The 19,858-nt window shown below is 40.4% G+C and overlaps 1 protein-coding gene across 1 annotated transcript; it reads left to right on the top strand.

Annotated features, from left to right (window-relative positions):
* The first annotated feature begins 777 nt into the window (after window positions 1-777).
* Window positions 778-18,899, top strand: LOC120546677 (NACHT, LRR and PYD domains-containing protein 12-like). The gene is made up of 18 exons (XM_039781798.1): window positions 778-1,000; window positions 5,478-5,620; window positions 5,699-5,867; window positions 6,187-6,342; window positions 7,141-7,286; window positions 7,618-7,667; window positions 7,829-7,981; window positions 8,089-8,171; window positions 8,294-8,363; window positions 9,090-9,154; window positions 9,961-10,009; window positions 12,283-12,347; window positions 13,401-13,686; window positions 14,222-16,010; window positions 16,096-16,269; window positions 16,674-16,847; window positions 17,867-17,913; window positions 18,043-18,899. Exons 2-18 carry the CDS (start codon window positions 5,484-5,486, stop codon window positions 18,594-18,596), a joined length of 4,167 nt encoding a protein of 1,388 aa, XP_039637732.1. The 5' UTR covers window positions 778-1,000; window positions 5,478-5,483; the 3' UTR covers window positions 18,597-18,899.
* Window positions 18,900-19,858: the final 959 nt, after the last annotated feature.

Here is a 19,858-nt window from a genome sequence, read left to right as displayed (position 1 = left end):
AACCCACAAAACCAGTGAATATTGCAAGATTTTACGGCAATTTAATTCATGCTTGTTTAGTCGCTTCATAGCGCCCCCTAATAAGTGGAAGGCTATAATTTGGACATAGTTATTTTGATATTCACAACATTTGTTACATGCATTGCTCTCATTATTTCAGACATATTTCCAATTTAGGTTCCAAATTAGTTTTTAAATGAATCTGATCCTTAATATAACTCATTTTATGATCATTTTGGTGCAGTATTGCAATTAAGGCCTTTATAAAACACATTTTTGAGGGGCTTCACTAAATTTGGGGATAATATGGTAAGTAATTATCCCCAAAGTAATTTATTTCAGAATTTTGATTTTGCAACAGCTATGTTTTGGAGGTTTTTATACAACATTTTCATATCATATACTGTCCTGAGACACATTGTCCATTGACCTTATTTCATGTATTTACTTATACTAGTCCAGGATCAGCTGCTCCAGTGTGTCATGTTAGCTGTATTTGAAACAGTTTGATGGAACATTGAGTTTGATACGAGTCATTTAGTTTGATGATGGTATGTTTGTAACAGCATGAGATATTCAGATATGCAAAGTTTGTATTTTCTAGACTTATTTATTGTCTGATGATTTAGGTTATTTGCCCTGTTCACACTCATTATTTTTGATTGTAGATGGTGTTGACTTTTACAAGCTGCTGCTCAGAAAATGTTATTTAAACATGCCGGTGCAGAAATTTTTTAAAGTTTCCCTATTGTTTAATGTGTTTTGAAATGTAGGTGGGAAATCACTGCAGAAGAATGTGATTGGCTGTCTACCACCTGTTGGACAAGTTTTGATGTCACTGGTGTGTTTTTTTTAAGACTTGAACTGATGTCATAAAGGTGTGACACACACAGACACCCGGAAGGACAAGGGAGAAATGAGCAGCTTCGTCTCTCCCAGCGTTTCCTCGACACAAGAAGGTGGAAAGAGTCTGTAAATAAACCTGGAGTGAGTTCAGCAGGTGAGAATCCTACCAGAGGAATCTGGTAATGTCTGATAATCAGGATCACTTTGATCACATTGTGCTGTGTTGCTGTTTAACTGGACAGTAGAAAGGTTTCTTCATGCTGATTGGCTGATTTAAAATATATATTTGAAATATGTTGTAGAATTTATTTTTGATTTGAAAAACAATGATTTTAGAAGGATTTGCATGTAAAGTTATTTGTGTTTCTTAAGTAGAACCAACAGCAGTTTAATTGTGATCTGAGTTCACGTCATCAGTAAAAAATGCAGGGACGTGTGTGAACTGGTCTGACAGATTGGATCAACTTGGCTGAGTTCTTTTACTCTTATGGTGTTTTTGCCAACTCGCCTCGACTCTACTCGCCTTTTATGGTTTTCCATTATGGTAAGAAATATATTTTAAAAAAAATAATAAATGTAGTATAGCAATACAATTGAATTTACAAAAAATATACAATAACAATTTCAGTGAGGGAAGGAATAGTGCAATATAAGATTCTGAGATTTAAGATGTAAATATAAATATTGTACAAGTCAGTTCGGTGCAATGGTAATATATTAATAACAATATTGTAATTGTAAGATTGAAATATACATAAGGCAGATGAGCAGAACAGTGTTGATTGACTTTGTTCAGTTTAATGGTGGGGGCTATTTCTGAGCGTTCAACAGAGTGACTGCTTGGGGAAAAGAAACTGTCTTTGTATCGGCTGGTTTGGGCGAGCAGTGCCCTGTATCGCCTACCAGAGGAAGGAATTTGAACAGTTTGTGACCAGGATGTGAGGGCTCTGCAGAGATTTTTGCTGCCCTTTTCCTAACCCTGGTCCTGGATGGAGGGAAGGTCAGCTTCAATGATCCTCTCTGCAGCCCTAATTGTCCGTTGCAGTCTGGCCCTGTCCCGTTTGGTGGCTGACCCAAACCAGACAGTGATGGAGGTGCAGATGACAAACTGTATGATGCCTGAGTAGAAAGTGGTCAGCAGCTCATTAAGCAGATAAAAATTAATTAAACGTCCTTAGCTGTCGCAGGAAGTATAACCTCTGCTGGGCCTTTGTCTGGACAGAGTCAATGTGGGGAGACCATTTTAGGTTCTGTGAAATGATTGATCTCAGGAACCTAAAGGAATCCACAGTGGACACTGTGTCGGGGGGGGAGGGAGTGGGGGGGACTTCTCCTAAAGTCCACTGTCATCTCCACAGTCTTCTTGGGGTAGAGAGCGAAGTACCAAGGCTGCCATCTGCGGCGCCATCTTTGATCATGATTAGTACTCTGAAGTACATAGATTATAAAGTGTTGGTAACACTTTATAATAACCATTGCTAATGAATGGTCATTTGATAGTTATTTAAACTCTAGTTAATAGTTACTTTACTGTTAAAAAACAATGAAATGGTGATTTATAATGTTTACTAATTATTAGTAATATTTATGGCCCGAGTGCCAACAGCGCCGAAGGCCCTTTTCAAACTGATGGAATTCTTCCTTTCCTTTCCTTTCTTCCAGCAAATTAATTGCCTTTTTGAGGGGCTTAACATACTCACAAAATCACCAAAATTTGCGGTCGCATCAAATTTGGTGAAAATGTCCGTATTTTAAGGGTTTCGGAAATAGGCGCGCAAAAATGGCTCGCTAGTGCCCCCTACAATATTTAAAAAATGTAGCCCCTGTTTAACATAGACTAACGAAACGTGGTACTGATATGTAGCATGTCAAGACGTACAAAAAAGCTAATTAGAGCCATACCCTAAACCCAACAGGAAGTCTGCCATTTTTAATTGAAAGTTCAAAATTGAAAGTATGAAACATTTCCACGTGTCATACTTTAACGAACTCCTCCTAGAGATTTCATCCGATCAACTTCAAACTCGGTCTGTGCCATCTTAAGATGTTAAAGATGAAAAGTTGTTAAAAGAAAATTTCTCACGATTGACCCTGAGGATATTTATAGACCAAAATTGACTTTTGGTCATAGCGCCCCCCGCTGGCAACAGGAAGTGCGCCTTATATGATAAACATCATCCGATTTACATGAAACTTATAATGTGTGGTCTACATGTGATACTGATCTGCCCCCTATACTTTAACCACACCCTCTTACTCAGGCCACGCCCCCTTTCATACCATTTTAACTGTTTAAGGTAGAGTCTTGTGTGAGGTGTCATTGAACTCAGCAGAGACTTCCTTCTTCATTGGTGATGGTTTGGCCCGCCCCCTATGCTTAAGCCACGCCCCCTTTCATAACCGGTGACCCGTTTAAGGTAGAGTCATATGTGAGGTATCAATGAACTCAGCAGAGACTTCCTTTTTTGTTGGTAAAGGTTTGCCCTCTGACCCCTATGCTTTGGCCACGCCCCCTTTCACAGCTAATGAACTGTATAACGTAGAGTCTTGTGTGAGGTATCATTGAACTCAGCAGGGAGTTCCCTTTGCATTGCTGATGATTTTCAGTGTCTGAGTGCTGCACAAATGCACAGTCGCAAGGACGTTCGACACTAAACACGCTAACTAAAAGAAATGAGTCACTTGTGACAACATGATGCAAACCGTTCGGCTCACATGACCCCATAACCCCCGACGCGCGCAGAGGCGCGAGGGCCCGTCCATCGCTGCTTGCAGCTTTAATTAGGGCCCGAGCGCCGAGGTGTCATTGAACTCAGCAGAGAGTTCCTTATTCATTGGTGATGGTTTGGCCCACCCCTTTGATTTAACCACGCCCCTTTTTATAACTAATGACCTGTTTGATGTAAACTATTGTGTAAGGTATCATTGAACTCAGCAGAGAGTTCTGTTTTCAAAAAATAAATTTATGTTGAATGCATTCATAATATTGCCAAGGGGGAGTAGATTAATGCAAAATAAAATAGGGTCAAGAACCCCTGTGGCACACTGAAACTTACATTGGCAGGCTCAAAACCATGATAAAGCTGACCCCTGTATCCCAATGGGCCTCTCTAAGCGACTCAGCAGTATTGTGTGGTCTATTGTGTCAAATGCGGCACTTCCATCAAGGAGCAGTAACAGGGAAGTTTGCCCAGAGTCTACTGTTAGCAATAGCTAATTTGTCACTCTGGTCAGAGCTGTTTCGGTAGAATGACAAGAATGGAAACCACACTGAAATTTCTCAAATAGACTATTCTGGGATAGAGGGGTCGTGAGTTGGTCCACAACAGCTCTTTCGAGTAATTTTGACATTATTGGCAGATTTGATGTTGGTCTGTAGTTCTGTAAGATTTGTGAATCCATGTTTGGCTTTTTCAACTTTTTTTATTTGCTTTTTTAATTTAACAATCCCGTGACATGCAGAACAGTCATGAGGAAAGTACAAAAAAAGGAAAACAGAATGCCACCTCCCTCCAATCCAACCAAAAGCCAAAAGAAAAACTTGTGGTAACATTACCAAGGGGAGGCTTAAGGAAACAATAGCAGCCTGTAGCTATGAGTCTTTAAACAGTCTTACCAGAACAGTACATCGCAAAGCCGGGGGGTTAGCATGCCCTAGCATGTAGGGAGCCAACAGTGGACCGCCGAAAAGTGTCAAGCTACATTAGGCCCTCGTGAGGGCAAGAAGCTAGCAAAAAAACAGCTATTCAGGCAGTATAGATGCATCCATTATGTTGCCAGGCGAAATCAGTCCACCATGGGTCCCGAGCTGAGTCGGTGCTGAGAGGAGATAAGGTCCTGGGCAGCCCCATGGGAAATGAGCTGTTTCAGTCCGTCTCCGGTCATGATAAACAAGTTAGTAGGGAAGCGCAGTGTAGGTCTGAGGCCCAAGTTATAGAGCTATTTCAGAACAGCTCAGTATGCAGAATGTTGCTCAACCACCTTGGGTGGGTAGTCCTCAAAGATGTGGATCGGGGAGCCCTTGTATGTCAACTTGCCACGAAGCCAACAAGCCTCGCATACAACAAACTCCCGAGTCTGGAGTCTGTGGAACCACACCATGACAACTCAAGGTCGTTCATCGGGGCCAGGCCTCGGCTGCTTCACTGCGCAGCCTCACTAAAAGTCCCATGTTTTTTTTTTTTAGTAGTGGTTTAATAATTGATTTTTTAAAGGCTGCTGGAACTGAACCTGCTGATAATGACCTATTTATAATGAGAAGACCGGGACTAAGAAAAACAGGTAGTAGTTCTTTAAATAGACTGGTTGGAATTGGGTCTAATGAACATGTGGTGGATTTAGAGGCGGTAGCTATGCTCATGAATGATTCTGGGGTGACGGTGGTGAATTGGGAGAGAGGGTTGGGATAATGTTCCTTGTATGGTCATGAAATTTGATGGGGTCATTGCTGTCTCCTGTCACTCAACAGGAAGTCAGCTATTTTGGATTTCATGCATTCATTTGCATTTGTGTTTGTAATGTATTTTATGCAATAAAAAAGAGAACTTGGGGTTTTATCTGATTGGTCTCTGTTTGGTTGGTATAATCCTCTGACTAAAGGTTTCATTATTATGAATAATTTGCTCCTCTAGTGAACTATGGCTCAGTTTATTGAAAACTCCAGCCTCGAGGGCTGGGAGGGGATTGGCTCTGGAGGTTTCGGACAAATCTACAAAGCCAGGCATCGTCAGTGGGCCTGTGACGTGGCCATTAAACTGCTTCGTCATGACGATGGGTAAGTTCTTACAAAGAGTTTTCTGTACAGTTACATGAAGTTGAGTCAATCACTAATTATGCAAAGAAACACAAACAGGACCAATACGTCTTTGCTGCGTGAGATCAAGATGATGCAAGAAGCAAGCAGCCCGCATGTTATTGGTGTCCGAGGGATCTTCAAGGGTCAACCGCCCAACTCTGGTTGGGCAACCCAGCTTGGTGTGGTCATGGAGCTCATGGAGAGAGGATCACTGGCCTCCATACAGGTAACCAGGGGTGGAAGAACTATATTTGACTTATAGTAGCAATACCACTCTGTAAAAATACTCTGCTACAAGTAAAAGTCTTTAATAAAAAAATAAAAAAGCATCACAGTAGAAGTATGATCGAATAAATGGAAGTTTGAATCATTCAATTACAAATAAAATTTAAATTTAAATGTTTAATTATACAGTTTTTATTTTTAAATAGTTATTATTGAAGGAAAGAAGAACATCAATCATAGAAGCAAAAAGTGTATGTTTTGCTCACTACATCACCATCTCCACTATTTGATGATCTGTAACTATGGAAACAATCTTACAGGAAGCCTTGAGAGGACCTCCACCCTGGCCGCTGGTCTTCAGACTGGCTCACCAAGTGGCTCTGGGTATAAACTTCCTCCACAGTCTGCCCCGTCCCGTTCTCCACCTGGATCTGAAGCCCCCCAATGTGCTGCTGGACGACTCTCTCAATGCCAAGGTGAGTCCCAGGCCTTCAGGGGAGGCCAGGCCTCATGCTTACTTTATATTGTTATAATAGTTTGCACACTTTATGGAGACTAAATGTCAGGCTGAAAGTCATGTGAGCCCAACGGTATGTGTCATGTTGTCACAAGTGACTTATTTCTTTTAGTTAGTGTGTGTAGGCTTATATCTGTGTTCGTAACTGTACAGACAGGTGATATAAGTCAAGTGCTGCATGGGTGTGTGCTGCATCTCTGTCTTCATAGTTTGTAAATCTGTAATGCAACCAGATATCTGACTTTAGTCTTGGCGCTGCCTTCAGCGGAGCAGCTCACACAATGTTTTGATTGAACTGAGGTTTGCTTGTCTCTCACGTCACCAGAGCTTGTTGCGCGAAGAACCAAACTCCACATGAGACTGACAGGGTTAAAGCTCATAAAATATTATGAATCAAAACAAAATCAAAACCACAAATAATTTTAACGTGTTAAATTAAAGTTCTGGGTAAGGTTTATGGACAGGTAAGATCTTAAGAACATTAAAATCATCACATTCCTCATTTTCTGATTGCTCATCAAAATAGTTGCTAATTCATTTTCTGTCAATCAAGTAGGTTAATTGATTAACTAATCGATTAACGTTTCAGCTGTAATTGTATGAAGTGCACAAAATATATTTTAAAAGCTCTTGAAATTTTTTTTATTTACAAAGTAACTATAGCAAGTAGATGGAGTAAAAGTAGTAAATGGCATAATAAGAAATAATTAAAATAGAGAGCATTTTCTGCCTCGTTTTTGCTTATCCTCTCTATAAGCTTACAGATTTTGGCCTTGCTCGGGTTTCCTGTAGCGTCTCGGTATTCAAGAAGGATGACGAAGAGGGAGGAGGGACAGTCAGCTACATGCCCCCAGAGGCGTTTGGCTTAACATACGAACCTAAACGAGCCTCTGATATCTACAGGTATAAGTGGCCCGAACAAGGACTTGGATAAGTGTGTTTTATTTATTATATGATAAATGATAAGTGGAGACGGGATCACTCCAGCCGTCATGTCTACAAAGATTAACACAGGTTCAGTCTTAACAGTGAGTCAACAGTTGTCATTGTTTTCAGGTAAGAGAAGTGTACTGAGATACTAGGGTGACTTTAGACAATGATTTCATTCTTCAGTTATTATGTCATTCTCACAGGAGCATCAATTTACAGATGAAAACAAACCCTATCCATCAACCAACCAGTGTATGACATGGATAGTAATCCTGGCATTGAACTCTCTCTGTCTGTCTTTCAGTTATGGGATACTCCTTTGGTCCATTCTCACAGGGAAACAACCATATAAGGGTAAGAGACTGATGTGTTTTAGCCGCCCTAACTATAAATGCTCAATATATCTTCTACCTTAATCTTAGTTTTTTCTCATGACACATGGTACAAGAATGTGTTTGCGTTAGTTTTCTTGGTGCTGAGCTGTAGAGAAATGCTTGTAAATTTCTCCAATGCAGATGCAAACCCAGCCATTGTGGTGCTTCATGTCCCAGAAGGACAGCGTCCACCATTAAAGGATATTAAGGGTGATGCTGCAGGGTTGACAGAGTTGACAGACCTGATGCAGAGGTGTTGGAATAACATACCCAAAGAAAGGCCCCAAGCACTTGGTGAGGAAACTCCTTCATTTACCTCTAAAATTCTGAACTGACAAAGAAAAGTAGCTTGTGATGCCTGGCTCTGACGTCGCAGCTGTACTCTATGTTGTGTTCAACAGAGTGTACAACCGAGACAGAAGAACTGTATCAGATGCACAAACATGCAATTTTTGACGCTGTCCATGAAGTGCTGAAGAAACTGGTCAGAAACAAATCTCTTCATGAAAACTCAAGTCATGCTGAGGGACAAACATTTAGACACAATACAGCAAATTACTGTTTTTATCATTTTGTGTAACAGGCTCTTTCTCTTTGTCTTTCTAGGACCAAAAGAAAAAGGAAGACAAGGGAATTAAAGAGCTTTTTCAAAGAATTCGAATTGCTCAGGCTTCAGGTCTGTACTTACATATTACTATTGCCCCACTTACCCCACTAATTTAAGTGATTCAGCCAGCATTGTGATATGAAACAGCTTTTTCTAACCAAATAAAAAATAATCAAGCCAATCAGCCAATCAAAGCCACGAGTGTGACTAATGCTGTTGTAAAGCAGTTGCTGGCACTTTGGTTTTACTTGGCTCCATTGGTGTACTGGCCATCTGGCATACCGTGAGTAGCTGCATCTCTTTACCTGTCTCTTTAGCGTTTACTTTGGCATACTCTTGGCAGGGAGGCAGACACCGTCATAAGAGTAATCTTAAAACTCTACTCTTTGATAAAGCTTATAGTTAGGGAGTGAGGAGTTGCAGAATTCAACTAGACCGGTGGGGGAGGGTGTATATCGTCAGACACTGCACCCCTTCTCTTCTTCTCTTCATAGTCGTCAGATTCATCTACCAACCCTTATATAACTGGCTCAGGTTTGCCGTGCACCAGCTCTTAATTAGGCTGTTATAGTTTTAGACTGCCAGGGGACTTCCTTTGACACACTGAGCTCCTCTCTAATAGGACGTTTTTCCTTGCCACTGTTGCTTGCTCTTGGGGAATTACTGGAATTGTTGGGTCTTTGTAAATTATAAAGTGTGGTCTAGACCTACTCTATCTGTAAAGTGTCTTGAGATAACTCTTGTTATGATTTGATACTATAAATTAAATTTAATTTAATATGGTCTTTTTTTCAGAGAGTGACCATTTTGAAGAAGTGAACGTTGTTGATAACATGCCGACAGGTCCCTCGCCAATTCAGGTTAGTTTCAGATCATTCAAACTGTTGCTGCAGCCTCTTGAGACTCTAATACAGAGACATGCACTTCAACACTCAAGAAATGTTTGAATTAGCGTTACAGAAAGGCTTAGTTCCTCTTAACCCAGAAGAACGACTCATGAAACACAACATGTTGAGTGAGCTTTGTAGGTGCTGGTTACCTTTGGACAGAGCCAGTTTAGCTGTTTCCATTTGTTTCCAGTCTTTATGCTAAGCTAACCTAACCAGCTGCTTGTAGCTGCTTCATACTTACAGACATACAGACGTGATTGGTATCAATCAAGGCACAACAGAGACATTTTCCCAGCAGGCATCTTCATAGTCCTATGTGTTTTTTTTACTTTGCATCACTGCATTTAAGATATGCTGCTTACTGAGAAGGACCATACACCGCATTGACATACAGTTATTGGGTATTCACAAAAATAAGGTATGAATTGGGGTTTTAAAGTCATCATTTATTTACTGTGTATCCATCTAAATTGAGATTTGAATTGATTAGGGCTTTCCTTCTTTGATGCCCAGGAAAAGTATAACAATTTGATTGTATTTCTTTGTTTTTTGGATAAAATGAAATAAATGAATGAACGGATGATACACATTTGTGTGCAGAGAATTAGCATCTGAGAATCATAAAAAAAGCAATTCAATTATGTGAAAGTTTTTAAGCTATCTGAAGAAACTGGTGAGAAACAAATCTCTTCATAAAAACAAGTCATGCTAGGGACAAACAGCAAATCACTTTTTTATCATTTTGGGTAACAGGCTCCTTCTCTTTGTCTTTCTAGGACCAAAAGGAAAAGGAAGACAAGGGAATTCTAACTGCTCACGCTTCAGGTCTGTACTTACCTATTACTATTGCCTGGGTTCAGACCTTTTAATTCGTCCACCCCACTAATTTAACTGATTCAGCCTGCATTGTGACATGAAACAGCTTTTTCTAACTAAATAAAAAAGAATCGAGCCAATTAGCCAATCAAAGCCATGGGTGTGACTAATGCTGTTGTAAAGCAGTTGCTGGCACTTTGTTTTTACTTGGCTACATTGGTGTACTGGCCATCTGGCATACCGTGAGTAGCCGCATCTCTTTACCTGTCTCTTTAGCGTTTACTTTGCGTACATACTCTGGACACTGGGCTCTCTGGCAAATCACAGCCAACTGTAGGGAATTATGTCTAAAATGAGGCCCGAAGGTCTGTCAAATCTGACTCCAATTTATTACTTCCCGCGCCTTCTTACATCAGACTTAAGTTTACAAGAACACAAGGATCAATCTGAGAAGAAGAGTTCAGTTAACAAAGTGTTCTGAGTCCAGCAAAAACGTTAAACAAAATTGTGGGTTCACAAACAGAAACTAAGTTTCCTTAGCAACAGACATCAAGTCAGAGCCTGATCCACCAAGTTGTCCGCTGAATTATGAGCTCTGATCTGTTCTCTCCCTTAAACTTTCATTCTATCCTCGCAGGGCAAGTGTATTCTAGTTTCTTATGCAGAAACTGTTATCTTACACACACACACGCTAAGGTCGGGGCCTCCGTGTGGTGCAACTTCCTCTTCCGTTCTTACAACCTTCAAACAATGCACCTCGATGCCATATAAGCCTAAACTACTTTTATGACTTAAGCTTAACTTTCTGTGCATCAGAGGTCACCCACAGTACTTTTAACCACTTCCTCAATGACTAACACAGCTCTTTTGCAGCAAGCACATGCACACATTTTGTTAATAAAATATTTCTACACAAGTTAATTTAATTTATGCTAACGTCATAGGCTCCCCTGTAGCCTACTCCATAGCTACTGTTGCGGCTATAAAAGCATGGATAAATAGTTTTAAGTGGAATTCGTTTTACAATCAGAATTTGGTTCAATATCATTTGGAAAGTCTAGAAGTGCAGCATGATAGCATGATTTAAGTTAGAATAGTGCTAAACCGGAAGTTATCTAGCTCAGACCATAAATAAGTTATGGAACTCAACATCCCCTCCCACACAGAAATCGGTCAGTGAAGGAAATGTCGGACGGAAGATGGAACTAGAATGTAACGAGTTGACAATTCTGTATGATATAAACCTTTATTTCCTTTATAGCTTAGTTTAGCAAAATAAGTAGCCTGTCTATGCCCAAAAGGCAACAAAATACATCTGCCATTGCCTCTAAATCTCACTAATAAACAAGTTATATCTTGTTTAATCTGTACAAGAGCAAGGCTACATGACACATTATATCTCAATGGCAATAGCAACTTAAAGTTAAATTATTTTACTTCCATGATCAAGAAGTAGTTTCACTGAGTTTGATTGAGCCATGTTTAGATGGATTATAAATTGTTTTTAAAAACATTTACAGCATTAGTTTTCACATCTTACATAATTTCTTCTGCTTCTCTGCATTGGCTCCCTGTAAGATCCAGGATTGAAATTACAATCCTTCTCCTAAACTACAAAGCTCTAAATGGTCAGGCACCATCATATCTTAAATAGCTCATAGTGCCTTATTGTCCCACTAGAGCACTGCCCTCCCAGAATGCAGAGTTACTTGTGGTTCCTAGAGACTCTAAAAGTAGAATGGGAGCCAGAGGCTTCAGCTATCAGGCTTCTTTCCTGTGGAACCAGCTCCCAGTCTGGGTTCGGGAGGCAGACACCGTCACCACATGTAAGAGTAATCTTAAAACTCTCGTCTTTGATAAAGCTTATAGTTAGGTAGTGAGGAGTTGCAGCATTCAACTAGACCAGTGGGGGAGGGTGTATAACTACAGTACAGACACTACACCCCTTCTCTTCTCTGCTTCTCTTCATAGTCGTCAGATTCATCTACCAACCCTTATAGAACTGGCTCAGGTTTGCCGTGCACCAGCTCTTAATTAGGCTGTTATAGTTTTAGACTGCCAGGGGACTTCCTTTGACACACTGACCTCCTCTCTAATAGGAAGTTTTTCCTTGCCACTGTTGCACTAAATGCTTGCTTTTGGGGGAAATATTGGAATTGTTGGGTCTTTGTAAATTATAGAGTGTGGTCTAGACCTGCTCTATCTGTAAAGTGGCTTGAGATAACTCTTGTTATGATTTGATACTATACATTTAATTTAATTTAATATGGTCTTTTTTTCAGAGAGTGACCATTTTGAAGAAGTGAACGTTGTTGATAACATGCCGACAGGTCCCTCGCCAATTCAGGTTAGTTTCAGATAATTCGGACTGTTGCTGCAGCCTCTTGAGACTCTAATACAGAGACATGCACTTCAACACTCAAGAAATGTTTGAATTAGCTTTAAAGAAAGGCTTAGTTCCTCTTAACCCAGAAGAATGATTCATAAAACACAACATGTTGAGTGAGCGTTGTAGGTGCTGGTTACCTTTGGACAGAGCCAGTTTAGCTGTTTCCATTTGTTTCCAGTCTTTATGCTAAGCTAACCTAACCAGCTGCTTGCAGCTGCTTCATACTTACAGACATACAGACATGATTGGTATCAATCAAGGCACAACAGAGACATTTTCCCAGCAGGCATCTTCATAGTCCTATGTGTTTTTTTACTTTGCATCACTGCATTTAAGATATGTTCCACAATGAGAAGGACCATACACCGCATTGACATACAGTTATTGGGTATTCACAAAAATAAGGTATGAATTGGGGGTTTAAAGTCATAATTTATTTACTGTGTATCCATCTAAATTGAGATTGGAATTGATTATGGCCTTCCTTTTTTGATGCGCAGGAAAAGTATAACAATTTGATTGTATTTCTTTGTTTTTTGGATTAAATTATATAAATGAATGAACGGATGATACACATCTGTGTGCAGAGAATTTGCATCTGAGAATCATAGTAAAAGCAATTCAATTCTGTGAATGTTTTTAAGCTATCTAATGCAGTATAATATTTGTAATTGCATTGACAACTAAAGGATGGCACAGCCTAATATCTGGTGTCTAAATAATGGAGAAAATACTATAATATCCCAATTATCATTATAGACTCAAAATAAGGTAAATAACTCTAAGGTCAGAGTTCTATTCCAGAAGTCTTATTTTCCCCATGAACACGTTTTACTGAGCACTCTTCCCGAATATGTTTTTCACATTTATCTATGCTGCTGGATTCCTGATTAGTGTAAGCTCAGATTTCCGAATTAAAATTTTTTGGTCTGATTTGATACTAATATTTTTAAACAAACAAAGGTTATATAGGTTTATGATGTTCTTTTGGTATCTTTTGGATCTTCGCAGGAAGAAAAAATGGCAACACTTCAAGAGGTGCTCTTGGTAATACTTGAAGATTTGGGAAACGACGATTTTGAAGAATTCAAGTTGCTCCTGCAGCAGCAGGGTGTCCTAGGAGACTTTCCAGCAATCCCAAAGAGTAAACTGGAGAATGTAAACAGGGTGAACACAGTGAATACGATGTTCCAGACCTACGGTATAAATACTTTTAAAGTGACCAGAATAGTTTTTGTGAAGATCAATCAAAATGATCTAGTGGAGACTTTATCAAACATCATCTCAGAACTTGCAGGTAAGTAATAATCATTATCGATTTAAACAAAATGGATGTAACAAAGATCAAACATATCACAATGACTCACACACATGACACAAGATCATGCACCTGTATATTATAGACTTTAAAACACTTTAGCTTTGTAGCTAATGTCTCCCTCTTATCTACAAATACATGTATTGTCTTGCATCTTGGCTTATAGAACAAGCCACTAAACAAACAAAACATTGAAAGTGTCTCTAAGAACAAAAATGTATAAAACACAGGCAGACAATGCTGTTTTTGTTAGTTTTGCACAGAGTTTGCACACATTGATGTCATTGTCAGATACTGCTTGGACAACATTAAATCAATCTGTAATTAAGTTATACACCTTCTAGTTTCATGGATGCATAACTTGGACACCCATCATATCAGTTGTTGTTAAAGTCGTTCTACAATAGTTAACATATTCAATACCTAGTTGTCAAATGAGCTGGAAAGATTTCATGAATACAGAAATGTGCACACTCACTCAAACACTAATTTTTTCATTGTTTTATTTATTCAGAGATTGCTGCTGCGTGCCAGCGAAAAGTAAAATCCAATTCACAAAAGATGTTCCAGTGTGTGTTTGAGGGGATTGCTAAAGCAGGAAACCCAACCCTTCTGAATCAGATGTACACAGAGATTTACGTCACAAAGGAAGAGACTACAGAGGTCAATGATGAACATGAGGTCAGACAGATTGAAAGAGCAGCCTGGATACAAGACAGACAAGAAACAACAATCAGACAAGAAGACATCTTTATAACTCCGCCTGGAAGAGATGAACCAATCAGAACAGTGATGACAAAGGGAGTGACTGGCATCGGGAAAACAGTCTTAACACAGAAGTTCACTCTGGACTGGGCTGAAGACAAAGCCAACCAGGACATCCAGTTCATATTTCCATTCACTTTCAGGGAGCTGAATGTCCTGAAAGAGGAAAAGTACAGCTTGGTGGAACTTGTTCATCACTTCTTTAGTGAAACAAAAGAAGCAGGAATCTGCAGGTTTGAAGATTTCCTAGTTGTGTTCATCTTTGACGGTCTGGATCAGTGTCAACTTCCTCTGGACTTCCTCAACACTAAAATCCTGACTGATATTACAGAGTCCACCTCAGTGGATGTGCTGCTGACAAACCTCATCAGGGGGAAACTGCTTCCCTCTGCCCGCCTCTGGATAACCACACGACCTGCAGCAGCCAAACAGATCCCTCCTGAGTGTGTTGACATGATGACAGAGATCAGAGGGTTCACTGACCTACAGAAGGAGGAGTACTTCAGGAAGAGATTCAGAGATGAAGATCAGGCCAGCAGAATCATCTCCCACATCAAGACATCACAAAGCCTCCACATCATGTGCCACATCCCAGTCTTCTGCTGGATCACTGCTACAGTTCTGGAGGACGTGTTGAAGACCAGAGAGGGAGGAGAGCTGCCCAAGACCCTGACAGAGATGTACATCCACTTACTGGTGGTTCAGACCAAACAAAAGAACATCAAGTATGATGGAGGAACTGAGACAGATCCACCCTGGAGTCCAGAGAGCAGGAAGATGATCGAGTCTTTGGGAAAACTGGCTTTTGAGCAGCTGCAGAAAGGCAACCTGATCTTCTATGAATCACACCTGACAGAGTGTGGCATCGATATCACAGCAGCCTCAGTGTACTTAGGAGTGTTCACACAGATTTCTAAAGAGGAGAGAGGACTCTACCAGGACAAGGTGTTCTGCTTCATCCATCTGAGTGTGGAGTTTCTGGCTGCCCTTCATGTCTATCTGACATTCACCAACTCTGGAGTCAACCTGCTGTCAGAAGCAAAATGGTGGTCTAAACCATTTAAAGACAGATCTACTATAAATAATCTTCACCAGAGTGCTGTGGACAAGGCCTTAAAAAGTCCAAATGGACACCTTGACTTGTTCCTTCGCTTCCTCCTGGGTCTTTCACTGCACACCAATGATACTGTCCTACAAGGCCTCCTGACAGAGACAGGAAGAAGTTCTAAGACCCATCAAGAAACAGTTGAGTACATGAAAAAGAAAATCATTGAGAATCTGTCTTCAGAGAGAAGCATCAACCTGTTCCACTGTCTGAATGAACTGAATGATCGTTTTCTAGTGGAGGAGATCCAACAGCACCTGAAATCAGGAAGTCTCTCCGCAGATAAACTGTCTCCTGCTCAGTGGTCAGCTCTGGTCTTCATCTTACTGTCATCAGAAGAAGAGCTGGACGTGTTTGACCTGAAGAAATACGATGCTTCAGAGGAGGCTCTTCTGAGGCTGCTGCCAGTGGTCAAAGCCTCCAAAAAAGCTCTGTAGGTGGCTATATGAACAATTTTAAATAAGCTTAATTGTATACAGTACGTAACAAATTTCTTTTCATTGTTAATCATTCCCCAGGTTGAGTGGCTGTAACCTGTCTCAGAGAAGCTGTGAAGCTCTGTCCTCAGTTCTCAGCTCCCAGTCCTCTAGTCTGAGAGAGCTGGACCTGAGTAACAACAACCTAAAGAACTCAGGCTTGAAGAAGCTTTCTGCTGGACTTCAGAGTCCACAATGTAAACTGGAGACTCTCAGGTCAGTGTTCTGTTCTTTCAAATCCATCTCATCCAGATTTAGGTTCATGTTAATTAAGATGAAGGGCGTTAATTCAACAAGTGTGTGTGTGAGTGTGAAAGGAAGAGGTTCACAGAGGAAAGGAAGCAAGCACAACCACAAATTACAGCCAAGCAACCACATATGACAGCCGAATGAAAAGAAAACAAAATATGCAGACATTCTCTGACATATTTTTCTAAGGTGCTTCATGGTTGGTATATTTGCAAGTCTAGTTAAGAAATGTAGTCACTTTGTTTCCAAAAATAGTCACAAAATGTGACTAAATGATCTCGAGCCCTGAGATGGTCAACATCTGTGGGATTTTTCTTCTGAAAATTAACCATTTTCTAAAACACTGAGTTACGATATTTCCCTAATTCCAGTCTATCAGGCTGTCTGATCTCAGAGAAAGGCTGTGCTTCTCTGGCCTCAGCTCTGAGCTCCAATCCCTCCCATCTGAGAGAACTGGACCTGAGCTACAATCATCCAGGAGAGTCAGCAGTGAAGCTGCTGTCTGCTATACTTGAGGATCCAAACAGTAGACTGGACACTCTCAGGTATGGCAACAAGAGCTCACATACTGCAGATGCCTTCAATTTCTCTAATTTCATGTCTTACTCTGGTTCATCATAATGCAAATCTTTCTCATCATCCAGCCCTGCTGCTTCAGCGTGGCTGTGATTTATAATCTCTGTTCATCACTTAGAACCAGGCTGAACTACTAAATGTGTTGAGATTAAATTTTGTTTAGACATTTGTTTTGTTGGGCCCTGCAGATAACTTAAGGGCCCTACCTTCCCCTGGTATCAAAGTTTTACATTTTTCAAATTAAAACGGGTAACGATGTTTTTGAACTGCAAGGTTCATGTGTACATGCACAAAATGAATCTTGCACTTTCCAGCAGCAACCTTTGTGGGGACCAGCCCAGACTACAAATGGGTATGATGGCTAGGCCTGCAACAATTATTATATAATTGTCTCACTGCAATTTTTTTTACATAATCTCGGTTATTTTGTATTTCGGCAAAACTGATCTGTTGACTATGGGTTTCGAAGGTGGATTGTATTGCACACAGGGTTACTTACAGGTGTGAGAGCCTAATCAAGCAGCAAGGTGACCACTGCCTTTATATCGGTGAGTAGAGCATAGCGGAGATTCTCCAAGTTACTGGGCTCCTCCGTGCGGCAAATGTTAGTTGTAGATCCCGTCAAACAATTAGCAGCAGGTTCAATAGCTGGGAGGCTAGCTGAAGTTATACTTTATGTTTTGTCGTTTTTATTTGCTTTTACTGCGATAATGCAAAGCGTAACTTGCATAAAGGTTATCACTTAATCTAGAAGTTCCAGTGCAAGGTTGCCGGTCACTCATCAAATAATTTAAATAATTTTGCAGATTTGCAGGAGATACTTTCTTCTGATCTACTCTGTCTCCATGCTTAACCGGAGGTTCAGTTATGTATAATTTTTGGCCATTTTATTGTCACTCTGTCCATCTGAGAAACACAGCTTCATGTTGAACAGCAGTTAGGAGTCATGTTGGATAGAAAATCATTCTGACTTTGTTTCTTCCTCCAGGGTGGACCATGGTGGAGAGCAGAGGTTAAAACCTGGTGTGAGGAAGTGTAAGTGTGGACTGACATGTCATTAAACTTTCTAGAAATGAACAACATCAGCACACAAACAAAGAATAAAGCTTTCAGATGTGTCTGATGATAGACTGCTGCTGTGTTGTGTCTTTTTCTATCCATCAGATTCCTGTGAACTCACAGTGGACACAAACACAATGAACAGATACCTCAAACTGTCTGACAACAGGAAGGTGACACGTGTGAGAGAGGAGCAGCCATATCCTGATCATCCAGAGAGGTTTAACTCCTGGGCTCAGCTGCTGTGTAGAGATGGTCTGACTGATCGCTGTTATTGGGAGGTCAAGAGTAAAGGAGATTTTCGTTTAGCAGTGAGTTACAGAGGAATCAGCAGGAAAGGAGACAGTGCTGACTGTGTTTTTGGAATGAATGATCAATCCTGGAGTCTGGAATGCTCATATGGTGGTTACTCTGTCATGCACAATAAAATTAAAATTGTCAAAAAACTTCCATACTCCTTTGGCTTCATCTCTAGAAGAGTAGGAGTGGATGTGGACTGTCTTGCTGGCACTGTGTCCTTTTACAGAGTCTCCTCTGACAAACTGATCCACCTCCACACCTTCAACACCACATTCACTGAGCCTCTTTATCCTGGGTTTGGATTTGGGGTGTCTTTGATGCTGTCACCAGACTCCTCAGTGTCTCTGTGTTCATTGTAGGAAGGACAGATGAGAAACACTAACATTGCTGACTTCTGGAGGAAATGCAATGCCACATGAATTAGTGGGTCTTCTTCCTCAGTGTCTCTGTGTTCTCTGAAGAATGAGACAACTTGTGGTGGTGGATGAGTCTTGACTTTGGTTCACTGATTGTGTCTTTAATGACAGAAATGTTGTTTTTCTTTTTTTGAAATGGTTAAATGATCTTCTCAGGGCAGAACATTTTGTGTTCAAACTATGGTGACTTTGATATCAGCTGCCAATGTATGTAGTGATTTATTTCAATAAAGGTTTAAAGACAAATGTTCACATGAGTTTAATAGTTTAAATGTGCTTTAACAAATGTAAATCTATTTCAGTTTTTAAAGGTGCTCCAAGCGATGTCACGCGTTTTTAGGCTACAGCATTTGTTTTCACATACAGCAAACATCTCCTCACTATCCGCTAGCTGCCTGTCCCCTGAACTTACTGTAAAAAAAACATCTCCTCACTATCTGCTAGCTGCCTGTCCCCTGAACACACTGTAAAAAACATCTCCTCACTATCTGCTAGCTGCCTGTCCCCTGAACACACTGTAAAAAACATCTCCTCACTATCCGCTAGCTGCCTGTCCCCTGAACTTACTGTAAAAAAACATCTCCTCACTATCTGCTAGCTGCCTGTCCCCTGAACTCACTGTAAAAAAAAACGCAGTGTCTGTAGACAGCCCAGTCTCCGCAAACGGCAACAAAAACAAACAGTGCCAACCTACACCACGAAACATAACAGTCTTCCAGCGTTCCAGCCAATAACTGACAAGAAGGATTTGGGGGTGGGGGTTGGGGGGTTAGTGTGCGGAAGCAAGTAAGGGAGGGAGATACTTCGAACGTCAACAAGAAGTAACGTCACCCAACATCGCTTAGAGCACCTTTAAATTACCACATGTTGAAATTGTGTGTTTGACAATCCTAACTCACTCACCATTTACAAACAATCCAGGATGTCCATAGTATACAACAGTAGGGTACACAATCAAAAGATAATTAAGATCAGCATTAACACAGATTAACATTTTCAGTATTTACAAATGAAGCAAATTACTGAAAACCAGTCAAAAATAGTTACGAAACTCTTACATTCCATTCTGTAAAAACTCTGAACAAAGCTTCTCTTATTTGTTTTAATGGTATCATAAATTGGTGTAATAAATTGTAAAACTGTTTTCGTTTCTGAAGATGTATCTGCTTTGAACCAATCCTCCTTTCCTATTGAGCCTCTTTCTA

This window comes from Perca fluviatilis, chromosome 18 (genome assembly GCF_010015445.1).
Source record: "Perca fluviatilis chromosome 18, GENO_Pfluv_1.0, whole genome shotgun sequence".
Taxonomy (NCBI): domain Eukaryota; kingdom Metazoa; phylum Chordata; class Actinopteri; order Perciformes; family Percidae; genus Perca; species Perca fluviatilis.
The sequence above is the reverse complement of the archived record's forward strand: the minus strand, read 5'-3'. Positions and strand labels throughout refer to the sequence as shown.

Excerpts from the sequence above, each read along its gene's own strand:
- LOC120546677 (XM_039781798.1), top strand. The coding sequence starts at position 5,484 with ATGGCTCAGTTTATTGAAAACTCCAGCCTCGAGGGCTGGGAGGGGATT. Across the intron at positions 5,868-6,186 it reads GATCACTGGCCTCCATACAG|GAAGCCTTGAGAGGACCTCC; the intron begins GTAACCAGGGGT and ends ACAATCTTACAG. Across the intron at positions 7,287-7,617 it reads CGAGCCTCTGATATCTACAG|TTATGGGATACTCCTTTGGT; the intron begins GTATAAGTGGCC and ends TCTGTCTTTCAG.